This window comes from Scyliorhinus canicula, chromosome 10 (assembly GCF_902713615.1).
Source record: "Scyliorhinus canicula chromosome 10, sScyCan1.1, whole genome shotgun sequence".
Classification (NCBI taxonomy): Eukaryota; Metazoa; Chordata; class Chondrichthyes; order Carcharhiniformes; family Scyliorhinidae; genus Scyliorhinus; species Scyliorhinus canicula.
In genome coordinates, this window is record NC_052155.1 from 50,218,795 (window position 1) to 50,232,977 (window position 14,183).

The 14,183-nt window shown below is 44.7% G+C and overlaps 1 protein-coding gene across 1 annotated transcript in view; it reads left to right on the forward strand.

Annotated features, from left to right (window-relative positions):
• tmie (transmembrane inner ear) overlaps window positions 1-14,183 on the forward strand; it is a 159,100-nt gene that overhangs the window by 142,131 nt on the left and 2,786 nt on the right. Inside the window, exon 4 of the mRNA XM_038808461.1 lies at window positions 11,181-11,501. Coding sequence (XP_038664389.1) covers window positions 11,181-11,501 — 321 coding nt within the window. The remainder of the gene's footprint in view (window positions 1-11,180; window positions 11,502-14,183) is intronic.

The following is a 14,183-nucleotide window of genomic DNA, read 5'->3' on the forward strand; positions in this document are numbered from 1 at the left end:
GTGGAGCAGTGAGGTCAATGTGGAGCTGTGAGGTCAATGTGGAGCAGTGAGGTCAATGTAGAGCAGTGAGGTCAATGTGGAGCAGTGAGGTCAATGTGGAGCAATGAGGTCAATGTGGAGCAGTGAGGTCAATGTGGAGCAGGGAAGTCAATGTGGAGCAGTGAGGTCAATGTGGAGCAGTGAGGTCAATGTGGAGCAGTGAGATCAATGTGGAGCAGTGAGGTCAATGTGGTGCAGGGAGGTCAATGTGGAGCAGTGAGGTCCCTGTGGAGCAGTGAGGTCCCTGTGGAGCAGTGAGGTCAATGTGGAGCAGTGAGGTCAATGTGGTGCAGGGAGGTCAATGTGGAGCAGTGAGGTCCCTGTGGAGCAGTGAGGTCCCTGTGGAGCAGTGAGGTCAATGTGGAGCAGTGAGGTCAATGTGGTGCAGGGAGGTCAATGTGGAGCAGTGAGGTCAATGTGGAGCAGTGAGGTCAATGTGGAGAAGTGAGGTCAATGTGGAGCAGGGAGGTCAATGTGGAGCAGTGAGGTCAATGTGGAGCAGTGAGGTCAATATGGAGCAGTGAGGTCAATGTGGAGCAGTGAGGTCAATGTGGAGCAGTGAGGTCAATGTGGAGCAGTGAGGTCAATGTGGAGCAGTGAGGTCAATGTGGAGCAGTGAGGTCAATGTGGAGCAGTGAGGTCAATGTGGAGCAGTGAGGTCAATGTGGAGCAGTGAGGTCAATGTGGTGCAGGGAGGTCAATGTGGAGCAGTGAGGTCAATGTGGAGCAGTGAGGTCAATGTGGAGCAGGGAGGTCAATGTGGAGCAGGGAGGTCAATGTGGAGCAGTGAGGTCAATGTGGTGCAGTGAGGTTAATGTGGAGCAGTGAATTCAAAATGGAGCAGTGAAGTCAATGTGGAGCAGGGAGGTCAATGTGGTGCAGGGAGGTCAATGTGGAGCAGTGAGGTCAATGTGGAGCAGTGAGGTCAATGTGGAGCAGTGAGGTCAATGTGGAGCAGTGAGGTCAATGTGGAGCAGTGAGGTCAATGTGAAGCAGTGAGGTCAATATGGAGCAGTGAGGTCAATGTGGAGCAGGGAGGTCAATGTGGAGCAGGGAGGTCAATGTGGAGCAGTGAGGTCAATGTGGAGCAGTGAGGTCAATGTGGAGCAGTGAGGTCAATGTGGAGCAGTGAGGTCAATGTGGAGCAGTGAGGTCAATGTGGAGCAGTGAGGTCAATGTGGAGCAGTGAGGTCAATGTGGAGCAGTGAGATCAATGTGGAGCAGGGAGGTCAATATGGAGCAGTGAGGTCAATGTGGTGCAGGGAGGTCAATGTGGAGCAGTGAGGTCAATGTGGAGCAGTGAGGTCAATGTGGAGCAGTGAGGTCAATGTGGAGCAGTGAGGTCAATGTGGAGCAGTGAGGTCAATGTGGAGCAGTGAGGTCAATGTGGAGCAGTGAGGTCAATGTGGAGCAGTGAGATCAATGTGGAGCAGGGAGGTCAATATGGAGCAGTGAGGTCAATGTGGTGCAGGGAGGTCAATGTGGAGCAGGGAGGTCAATGTGGAGCAGGGAGGTCAATATGGAGCAGTGAGGTCAATGTGGAGCAGTGAATTCAAAATGGAGCAGTGAGGTGAATGCAGTAGTGAGTTCAATGTGGAGCTGTGAGTTAATGCGGAGCAATGAGATCCTTGTGGAGCAGGGAGGTCAATGTGGAGCTGTACCTATACAATTCATCTGAAGGTCGAAGCGGAACTACTGAGACTTGTGGAAACAGGAGTCCTAGAACCCGTTACTATGAGTGACTGGGCAACCCGTATTGTACCTGTCATGAAACAGATTAGTACAATTCATATCTGCGGAAATTTTAAGACAACAATCAATTTGGTTCGACGTGCGGATCAATACCCACTACCATTAATTGAAGATTTATTCACAGGCCTAGCAGGAGGACAGAAGTTCAGCAAGATTGACCTATCGCAGGCCTACCTGCAAATGAATGTGGCAGCTGAATTTCAGCATATGCTCATCATCATTCATCAGAAAGGCTTGATCCGCTACAAGAGATTACCTTTTAGGCTAACATCAGCACCTACTTTATTTCAACACTCCAAATCCAAATCCTTAGTGGCTTACAGGGGGTACAGTGTTACCTTGATAATATATTGATCACCTGTGATTGGAGAGTAACTGGAAATGGTATTATAGAGGGGTTAGCAGGAAAACATCCTGAATTAAATCTATGAGTGACTGGGCAACCCCTATTGTACCTGTCATGAAACAGAATAGTACAATTCATATCTGCGGAAATTTTAAGACAACAATCAATCTGGTTCGACGTGCGGATCAATACCCACTACCATTAATTGAAGATTTTTTTCACAGGCCTAGCAGGAGGACAGAAGTTCAGCAAGATTGACCAAGATTAACAGCACAGGTGGATATCTGTTGTGCAGGATGAGAGTAATTATTCCTCCAAATTTAAGACAAAACATTTGTAGCAGTTAGACGAAGGACACCCAGGCATAGTGCGAATAAAGGAACCAGCACAAAGTTGCTTTTGGAGGCCAGGAATCTATGCCCAAATAGCAGGACTGTGATGTGACATGTGTGACATCATCGGCTGCTTCGTGGGCTTTTGGGAGTCTGGTGCAATGAAAAACTGTTCAATAAACCTCTGTTAATCTTGCATCAAACACACATGGATCTGCAAGCCAATTTCTTTTGTACTGATAGTCTACAGGTACAACAGTAGCCCCAACAGATTCAAATAGATGTTCAGGAACGTCTAGCAACACGGACACACATTGTCTTTGTGTAGTATAATGTAGTAACTGCACACAATTATGTTGCATCTTCCTATTTACTTTATTAGGTGTGTGCATTGCTACCCAAAAATAATAGAAGCACCTGGTAAATACAATTCTGAATTCTTCAGTCCAGACACTTATTCTGATACTCTCTGCTTTTGACTGTCCACGTGATCATTTTCTTTCAGCAAGGGCAGAATCAGAGTATTGTTCGGTTCCCAGTTTTGAAGGAATGGTCCATTGTGCAATATGAGTCACCATGTTTCACTGTATGGTATACAGTGTCACTTCAATAAGAGACATCTTTTCTGCCTCCAAATAAACTTTTGGTGATGAGAAATGCTTCATCACTCTCAGCCCGCTATAACTTTTTGAGAAACTTGGAAAAAGTAGTGAGTTTCATGCATACTCCTCCCAGTGTAGGGTTTCAGTCAGCACATACAGTACGATTCATCCCTCAACACGCACATTTTATCAAGTGGGCAGGATGGTTCTGGGGAAGGACCAGAACATCTTGAAGGAAAGTGAGGAAAAGTCATTGTGGATGTCACTCAGAATAAAATCAGAAAATGCTGTAAATGCTCAGTAGATCTAACAGCATCTGTGCAGAGACCTCAGGTTGGTGACCTTTCACAGGAGGTAAATCTCTTGCTTTTCTTCACAAAATCAGTGGGAAAGTCAGGCCAAGGACAGGCCACCCTTGCATTATGAAGCCTGAAATAGCATTGTCCCTGTCACTTTTTTAACATCATGGTGATCCCTTGTTTTACCATATCAAGTATTGAAAAATTCACTCCAAATCGGATCTAATTACAGACAAATTTTCACAGAATTCTGGATGTTTTTCTGTATAACCTATTTTCATTGCTTTAGCTGTCCTTTTAAGTGCAGATTTATGAGCGTGATTTAAAAGAACAACCACGTTCCTAAAGAAATATTTCTAAGTGCGACAAAGCCCATTTGATTTGTCGCCTTCCTTGACCGGCACTCAAAAAGGTTAAGTCAGAGACAGATAGAGAGAGAGACTTCACTCTCGCATGTGTACCAAATTCTCCATTCCCAAATCTTTCTCATGAGTCACCAGAAATAACAGAGATAAGAACACACAGTGTTGTCTCGGCATTAGTTTGACCTTGGACTTAGGATGCTGCTATTGATATTAGTTGAGTCTTGCACTAAACTGTAGTATTGCAGCTGGATCGGTTTCTTATTGTTTTATACGCTACTGATTAAAATCAATTGTCTTGAAATAATGAAGATCATGAATGACTTTACTGGTGTAACATTTACCTAAATTCTATTTACACCATCCATGCTTCAGAGTAATCGCATTTATCAGATAAATAATGCTAACCATTTCTCAGTACCAGAGAAGTTAATTAGAGGCATCATTTGAAATGTGTTAAACACGATGATTAATTTAAGCAATCTATAAAGCTTTCACATCTTGTAAGTCCCTTTGTTTACCGATTTATTGATTGTTTCGCAACATGCCTGTGTATGTGTATTTTGATTTGTTTTGATTTGATTTATTGCCACATACAGTGAAAAGGTACAGTAAAAAGTATTGTTCTGCGTACAGTCCAGACAGATCGTTCCATACATGAAAAAGCATACGACATACATAAATACACAATGTAAAAACACAGGCATACGGAGTGTAGTACTATAACAATAATAATCTTTATTATTGTCGCAAGTAGGCTGACATTAACACTGCAATGAAGCTACTGTGAAAATCCCTTAGTCGGCACACTCCGGTGCCTGTTCGGATACACAGAGAGAATTCAGAATGTCCAATTCACCTAACGAGCACCTCTTTCGGGAGTTGTGGGAGGAAACCAGAGCTCCCAGAGGAAACCCATGCAGACACAGGGAGAGCATGCAGACTCCGCACAGACAGCGACCCAAGCGGGAATCGAACCCGGTCCCTGGCGCTGTGAAGCAACAGTGCTAACCACTGTGCTACCGTGTCGCCCTAACTCCATACTCAGTAGAGAAGATGTATCAAGAGATCAGTTCAGTCCATAAGAGTGTAATTTAGGAGTCTGGTAACCATGGAGAAGAAGTTGTTTTTGAGCCTGTTAGTGCGTGCTCTCAGACTTTTGTATCTCCTGATGGAAGAAGTTGGAAAAGAGAATAACTCAGGTGGGATGGGTCTTTGATTATGCTGACCGCTTTCCCAAGGCAGTGGGAGGTGTAGACAGAGTCAATGGATGGGAGGTGAGTTCACTTGATGAACTGGGCTGTGTTCACGACTCTCTAGTTTCTTACAGTCTTGGGCTGAGCAGTTGCCATACCAGGCTGTGGTGCAGCCAGTTAGGATGCTTTCTATGGTGCATCTGTAAAACTTTGTAAGAGTCAATGTGGGCCTGCCGAATGTCCTTAGTTTCCTGAGGAAGTATAAGCACTGTTGTGCATTCTTGGTCGTAGCATCGACATGGGTGGACTAGGACAAGTTGCTGGTGATGTGCACACCTAGGAATTTGAAGCTGTCAACCATCTCCACCTCAACACCATTCTTGCTGCAACAGCGTGCACGATACTTTGCTTCCTGAAGTCAATGACCAGCTTTTTATTTTTGCTGACATTGAGGAAGAGATTGTTGCAGTTACACCACACCACTAGGTTTTCTATCTCCCTCCTATACTCTGACTCACCGTTTTTCGAGATCTGACCCACTACGGCCGTGTCATCAGCAAACTTGTAGATGGAGTTGGAGCCAAACTTTGCCACACAATTGTGTGTGTATAGGGAGTACAATAGGGAGTTAAGTACACAGGCTCTGGTATTGAGGACTATTATCGAGGAGGTGTTTTGTTTATCCTTACTGATTGTGGTCTATGGGTCAGGAAGCCGAGGAACCAATTGCAGAGGGAGGAGCCAAGTCCTAGGTTTTAGAGTTTTGATGTGAGCTTGGCTGGGATTATGGTGTTGAAGGCAAAGCTGTAGTCAATGAATAGGAGTTTGATGTAGGAGTCCTTGTTGTCGAGATACTCCATGGGAGTATGGCATCTGCTGTGGACCAGTTGTGGTGATATGCGAATTGCACTGGATCAAGGCATTCTGGGAGTATGGAGTTGATGTCTCTCATGACCAACCTCTTAGAGCACTTCATAATGATAGATGTCGAGGCCACTGGCATGTTGCCCGGTTCTTCTTTGGCAGCACTATGATGTGGGCTTCTTGAAGCAGATGGGAACCTCAGAACGGAGTAGGGAGAGGCTAAAGATGTCGGCAAACACACCCACTAGTTTGTCCGTGCAGGATCTGAGTGCACAACCAGAGATCCCGTCTGGACCCGTTGCTTTCCGAGGGTTCACTTTCAAGAAGGCTGATCTGACTTTGGATGCTGTTGACGCTAGGTATTGGTGTGTCCGAGGCTGCTGGGGCAGTTGACAACGATTTGATGGTTTTATGCTCCAACTGAGTATAGAATGCATTGAGTTCATCAGGGAGGAGCATGCTGCTGCCAGAGATTCTGCTCATCTTTGCTTTGCAGCCCTTTATGTTGTTTAAGCCTTGCCACAACTGATGAGAGTCCATGTCATTAGTCTGTGACTCTAGCCTGGTATTGTCCCTTGGCATCCCTGATGGCCTTTCAGAGATCGTACCTGGATTTCTTGTATATGTCAGGGTCACCTGTCTTGAACGCCTGAGATCTGGACTTCAGTAGGGAGTGAATCTCCCGATTAAACCGTGGTTTCCGTTTGGAGAAACATGCATACTATCTTCTTTGGCACACAATCTTCTCCGCACTTGCTGATGAAGTCTGTGACACTGGTGACATACTCGTTTAGGTTGTCTGTTGAGTTCTTGAATATGGACCAGTCTATTGACTCCAAGCAATCGCGGAGGAGCTCTTCTGTTGCCTTGGACCAACAATGCCCAACCTTCTTATCTGGATTCTCCCGCTTAAGTTTCTGCTTGGATGCTGGGAGAAAGAGCACTGTCTTATGATCTGATTTTCCAAAGTGTGCTCGGGGGATGGATCGGCCCTTGATTTTTGTGTAGCAGTGGCCGAGGATGTTGGCGCCCCTGGCGGGACAGGCGAAGTGTTGGTGGAATTTTGGCAGGACACTCTTGAAGTCGCCTGGTTGAAGTCCCTGGCCATGATGAACAAGGCCTCCGGATATTCTGTTGCGCTGTTATTTATATAGCACTGTACAATTTATCAAGCGCCTTCTTCACTTCCACCTGGGGTGGGATATAGACCGTTGTGATAATGGCTGAAGTGAACTCACATGGAAGGTAGTATGGGCGGCACTTCACAATCGGGTATTCCAGATCCGGCAGCAGTAGTTTGCCACGTCTGAGCACCAGGAGGCAAACCCCTCTACCTTTCGCTTTGCCCAATGACACCGTGCAATCCATCTGGTGTATTGAGAAGCCTTCAGGTGAGGCAGGGGTGAGATATGTTGAATCAAATGCAATGTTAGCATTCATGTCGAGAGGGCTAGAACACAAGACCAGGGATGTACTTCTAAGGTATATAAGGCTCTGGTCAGACCCCATTTGGAGTATTGTGAGCAGTTTTGGGCCCTGGAAGGATGTGCTGGCCTTGGAAATGGCCCAGAGGAGGTTCACAAGAATGATTCCTGGAACAAAGTGCTTGTTATATGAGGAACGGTTGAGGACTCTGGGTCGGTACTCATTGGAGTTTAGAAGGATGAGCGGGGATCTTATGGAAACTTACAGGATACTGTGAGGTCTGGATAGAGTGGACGTGGAGAGGATGTTTCCACTTGTAGGAAAACCTAGAAGCAAATGACACAATCTCAGACTAAAGGGACAGAGATGAGGAGGAATTTCTTCAGCCAAAGGGTGGTGAATCTGTGGAACTCTTTATTGCAGAAGGCTGTGGAGGCCAAATCATTGAGTGTCTTTAAGACAGAAATAGATAAGTTCTTGATTAATAAGGGGATCAGGGGCTGTGGGGAGAAGGCAGGAGAATGGGGATGAGAAAAATATCAGTCATGATTGAGTGGCGGAGCAGACTCGATAGGCCGAGTGGTCTAATTCTGCTCCTATGTCTTATGGTCTTATGCCTCCGTCAAACAGAGCACACAGCAGTCCCTTACTTCCGTCTGAGAGATAAGTCTGGAGTTAAGCTCGTCCAGCTTGTTCTCGATCACTTGGACGTTTGCCGTGTGTATGCTGGGGAGAGGAGATTTAAAACTGCGTTGCTTTAGTCTCACCTGCAGACCGCTGCGATCCCTCGCTTCCAGGCTGCTTCTGGATGGTCCTGCTTTTTAGATACTGGAGATTTCTGACAAACTATACAACTACTGTTAAACGTGATCAGTTGCATGAACGAAGATATCATGGATTCATGTAAGGAACTGGCAAGTTACAAAAGCCAGACTGTACTTTGTGGATGAAAGCACATGAAATGAAATGAATACCCTGAGATGGTGATGTTGTGGTATTGATGTTGGACAAGTAAGTCAGTGACCCAGGGTAATGCTGTCGAGATCGTGATTCGATTCCCACCATAGCAGATGGTAAAATTTTATTCAATAAAAAAAATTTGTAATTTAAAGTCTAATGATGTTCATGAAACCAGTGTCGTTAAAAAAATCATCTAGTTCACTAATGTCCTTTCGGGAAGGAAATCTGCTATCGTTGCCTGATCTGTCCTAAATATGACTCCAGACCCACAGCAATACCCTCGGAAATGGACCCGCAAGCCACTCAGTTCAAGGATAATAAAATATGGGCAATGAATGCTGGCCCAGTCAGCGACACCCACATCCCTTCAATTATTTTTTTAAAAGTTTGCTTAACTGGCTTATAATAAGATGCATGAAGATGGAGGAAGATATTTCAGTGTTTTAAGTTGGCATGGTATAAAACTATACATCAAATATACAGCATTAAAACAGGCCATTCAGCCCAGCTAGCCTGTGCTAGTATTTACAGGCTGCATGAATGCCCTCCCATTCCATCTGTCTCCCATCCAAACATAAAACTTCCCATCAAAGCAACAAAGAGAATTTCTTATTGTAGTATAAATGTGCAGCTGCTGTTTTCGATTCCCCCAACCCTCGTTTTAAGTGAAAGTGACATTTTTTAGCAGGAAAGAAATCACACGTTCACTCAGTTGATGCATGAAGGCCAACTGGCCAAGGAATGTGTCAGAAAAATAAAGACTGAAATAACTGCACAAATCTAAATATAAGGAACTGAAGTAACTTGGGACTATTAGACCTGAATCCTGTAGGTGTCCTTCTGTTCTAAACTGCTCTCTGGGATAATGCATTGTGTGCTTTTTGCGCCTAAAAAAATTGTCAGTGACAATTAAGGAACAAAAGACACACAGAATAAAGCAGCCAATTCCTAATCATTCTCAGAGAAGCTCGCGAACCAGGCATCTTTTTAACAGCTTGTTTGGCATTTAGACTGCCTTTTATCATTACATCAAATTAGCAAAACTGATGGACAATGATAGCCGATTTATACATAATATTAGGTGAGCCTATCAGTTTGTATTCTTTATTGCAAAGCTGGTTCACTGACTGTGAGCCAGATCCAGGGGGGAAAAACACTCAGTGGCATTTTCCGTTCCCTCCTGTGGTGGGCATTGGGTCAGGCAGGAGTGAGAATATCGCGGGAGCAAAAAACATCAGTTTTCTGTCAACAGGAAAACAGACTGAGATTGTCCATGCCAGACCTCAATGGCGGTGCACGTTCCCCACCGTGCCGTGCTGGGAACACGATTTAAATAGATTTCAATCTGATGAATGATCATTAATAAAGCTGCTCACCAGAATCACTCCCCATCCATGCTGAATCAATAGGCCACTCGGGCATCTCATTGGGCCAGTATGTTTCACAACCACATATAACAAACATACACTTGGTTTGTTCCTTAACCTGGTGGCACCTCAGCCTCAGCGCCAGGCTTCGCAGGCAGTTCTGCATCACTTTCAGGGGACTTGCTTTCAGAGACAAGACTCTAAGTACCTGGCCAGCGATAAGGCCAGGGTAGATTGTAATATGCTGCCTGTCGAAAGCTCAACACAAGGAAAGGTGCTGCAAGGCAAAACCTTGACTGGGGGGGGGGGGGGGGGGGGGAGAGAGAGAGAGAGAGAGAGAGAGAGAGAGAGAGAGAGAGAGAGAGAGAGAGAGAGAGAGAGACTGGGGAAGGTTTCACTCAGATGCATGACTTTGAGGTAGGCGGGGGTTGCCAAGAGGAAGCTTCTTCTGAGCCACAATTGGGAGAGAGTCTTTTGCAGAATGGGAGGTTCACGGAGTGAAGAAACACTGACCTTGCAAAGATTGTCCTTGTGCCAGTTCAGGGATAGGGAAGGCATATCACTCCACTGTCAGTCTTGCCCAGCATGTTGTTACAGGGCATGGTCATAACATCACGTCCAGGCAGTCTCTGGCATAATAATGTACTAAATTCCCAACTATACTTCCTATTATACTCCTTATACACACACGACTGTGCGTTCAGGCTGTATAAGGCTCCAGTCAGACCCCATTTGTAATATTGTGAGCAGTTTTGGGCCCATATCTAAGGAAGGATGTGTTAGCCTTAGAGGGGGTCAAGAAGAAGTTCATAAGAATGATCACCGGAATGCGGACTTGTCACTTGAGGAGCGGTTGAGGACTCTAGGTCTGTACTCATTGGAGTTTAGAAAGATGAGGGGTGGTCTTATTCAAACTTACAAAACACTAAGAGGCCTAGATAGAGTGGATGTGGAGAGGATGTTTCCACGAGTAGGAGAAACTGGAATCCGAGGGCACAGACTCAGACTGAAGGGATGGTCCTTTAAAACAGAGATGAGGAGGAATTTCTTCAGCCAGGGGGTGGTGAATCTGTGGAACTCTATGCTGCAGAAGGCTGTGAAGGCCAAGTCACTGAGTGTCTTTAAGACAGAGATAGGTAGGTTATTGATTAATAAAGGGATCAGGGGTTATGGGGAGAATGCAGGAGAATGGAGATGAGAAACATATCGGCCATGATTAAATGGTGGAGCGGACCCGATGGATCAAATGGCCTAATTATGCTCCTATGTCTTATGGTCTGGATATTTAAGAGCCAATCCTGCCCTTCTTTTGAGCCAGGTTTTCATTCTTATCACCGTATCATATTCCCATCCAACTGTATCTGCAGCTCATCAACCCTTCTAATTGCACGTTGCCTATTTACATATATGCATTTTAAATCTAATTTAGACCTTATTACATTCCCTTTTCATTTGACCCCACCTAATACCTTTTTATTTCTTACTTCAGTGACATGGATCCTGCAGGTCCTTTGGAGATACAGGAATTCCTGAGGAAGTTCAGGAGTAGTGCTAAACATGCTTCCAGGACTGATAATTGCTCGGTTTTGAGCTGTAATGGAGCAATCTTTAATCAGTGTCTTTTTGTATTTTGTAGCTGCAGCAGAAGTGGAGAAAAAGGATGAGATCCCTACTGTCTCTGCAAAAGTTCCCGCTGATGGATCCAAAAAAGAGGTCAAGAAGAAGGAGGAGCAAAAGAAGAATGGAGTTAAAGGGGAAAAGGATGGATCAAAGGATGAATCAAAGAATGAAGCCAATAAAAAAGGAGCTGGACAGAGAGGGTTAGCACAGAAAGGAGCTGGACAGAAAGGACAAGGAGCAAAAGGTGGTGGGAAGGCCAATGCTAAGGGAGCTGGTAATGCCAAAGCTGGTGGGAAGGCAGGAGTGAATGCCAAGGGCGGACCAAAGAAAGCTCCTGGTAAAAGGTCTTCCTAGTTTCTTGATACTGGACATTTGAACCTCTAGACCTTGGCTCCAAATCCAACCCCAGAAAAAGGGAGCAAATGTCAGCTCTCCATGTCAGCTCTGAAAGAATGTGAACTTTGACATAAACTTGTGGGAAAACAGTGAAGTAAACATATTGACACTTGTGCAGAAGGTATGAGAGATGTGCTAAGGTTGAGCTCTGCGGTAAATATTCAGGGAAATGTCAAGGGAGCACACTTCTCCGCCAGGTCAGCAATGTGCAAACAAGCTAGGGTAATTCATCTAGATTATCTCTTGAGAGGGTTGGTATGGGTCTAATATAACTGAGCAGTTCTTCCATGCAGCTTTCAGTGAGAGAGGGTATTCATTGAGTAGATGGAAACCTTCACGTTTTCTGCCTTTTCTAAATATTTTCAAAGTTTGTTATTAATTGAGTTGCACTTTCCATGACTGTCAATAACCACTGAATCTTCACAAGCATCAGGTTCTGTTTCATTCTGGGTATAATTAAGGGAAGGATGTTGCCTGAACAGTCACAGTCTTGACTTCAACAGATGAATTGGGTTCAAACTTTGCAAAAAAGAAAATGGTACAGTACCTCCTTGTTTATAATTTAGTCCCAGATATAAACATGTAAAAATAAAGAAGCAGGCACAGCCAATTCATCAGGTTTGAGCAGTTCCAAACAACTTGCATTTATAATTTGCAGAGGAACGAGAGGTTGGAAATAGAGGCATTGATAAAGTGACTAATGAGATCATGAGTAGGCTCTTTATTAAAACAGGAGCAAAGTAGGGACCTGAACAGTGAAAGCAGTTGACACTGCGGGCGGCCATAGGATGCAGAAGCCACGTTTGATAGGTTTCTACCGGAGATGGGACCAGGCTGGGTCTGGGCAAAGACAGTCAAGAGAATGGGGCCCGATGGAAGTGATGACTCTGCTGAGGGCTCTAAGAGAAATGGAGAAGAACTATAAAGGGGTCAGAATTGGAAAAGGGAATGGACTAGGGCTGGAGGAAATTGAGGGAGGTGAACAGTTTTTAGTGACAAAGATATTCAGCATCAGATGTGAGAGTGGTGGAGGGAACCTTGAAGAGGCAATTTGAATTGGAGAAAGGGAGCTTTTTTATGACTGTCAACTCTAAATGATGACCTCGGAGTAAAAGAATAACTTGCCTCTAGAGAGTAACAATGCCAATATTTTTGATGATTTTTTTTAACCTGATTTGCAAGTCTAATTCAGGCACCTAGAGGGCCACTAAGCTGGAAGAATGCCTCCTGTCATATTAATCCTGTTTGAGCCTGTGATTGATGATAGCCCATTTTGCATGAAAATTGGTGATCAGATGTTTGTTTCAGACCCCTTTGGCCAGATTAGTCTGTGAGTGACAGTGGTATGTAATGGGCACACTGTGGGCAGTTTCTTAAGGATTTCAGTAATCGAATCAGAAATCCTTAAAGGGTTCTCTCGGGACTCCCATTTGAAAGGTAAATTTGCGTCTGTCACTTACTTTAATGGGGAGGCTGGAGAATCAGGTCCTCCTCCCCCTAGATTCTTACAGATCTCTCAGCTGGCATCCAATCCAGTTGGTTTTTCTGCCTCCTCCATGATCAGCTAGATACCTTTGGGATGATGAATGGTGCTACAACTCATCGGCACTATCCTAATGCACAGGCATGACAGAGATGAGAACATCGGAATGTCAGAAAGGAGCAATTGAGCGGGTAGATAGAGGCAGCAGCAGAGTGGCATGTGGAGATAGGAAAAGAGGGAACTGGAAGCTGAGTGCAAGCCATGAGGTAATCCTCAGGGTGGGAGGATGTATGCTGCATGGATCACCTTGGCAGCCAAGTCAATTCCAAGGTGGTTTAACTCGCAAGATTGAAGCTGAATGGAACTCTGTGTTGGATTTAATTCCTTAAGGCACGCTGATATATACAATATTCCAAATCTCGGTTAACAATTGGTCAGTGAGCCTGGTTCATTTGCTCTCCAGTAAAATGAATGGATGACAAATCACAGCCTGTGGAAGTTGACATTGTGATGTGGGTTTTGTAATGGATGGGGAATCACCCTTTATATTTGTCTCTGACTTTCTCAACCATCAATGTGCTTTTCTTTAAATGTTGTTGAAAAACAGCCTCATTGTTTTGCTGCTATGTTGCTTCTTTTTGTTTACTTGTAATGATGAATTGTTAAATTTGCCTTCATCTGTAACTCAGGTCTTGATGTCTTGGGCCCAGGAGGTAGGCCCAGTGAGTTTTATAAGTGCACTAATAAATGTAGAACTAACTGTAAATAAGTACCAATAGTTAGAATCACTGTCAAATCATTGCCTTTTCTACATACAGTACGGACAATGCTACCTACAAATAAGGCTCTTCCAAGCATTTTAGATGATATAGAGAGTTGTAGATTTCCCAACAACTCTTCAGCTGTGTCAACGGTTTATATTAATGAATATTGTGAATGAGGGTTTATAAACCTTCCATTACTTCAGTGATTGACCAGTAATACAAACTGCAGAGTTTATCGGCATTGGCACATCTGTCTATCCCACAGGAGCAGCTTTCCAGTCACCAGAAGCCAATGAAGGGCTCCCAGGTACTTGCGTGCCTGGCCATTGGTGTAATGAGATAGAGGTGGGGATTTTCCCACCTCCCAGCCACGTGT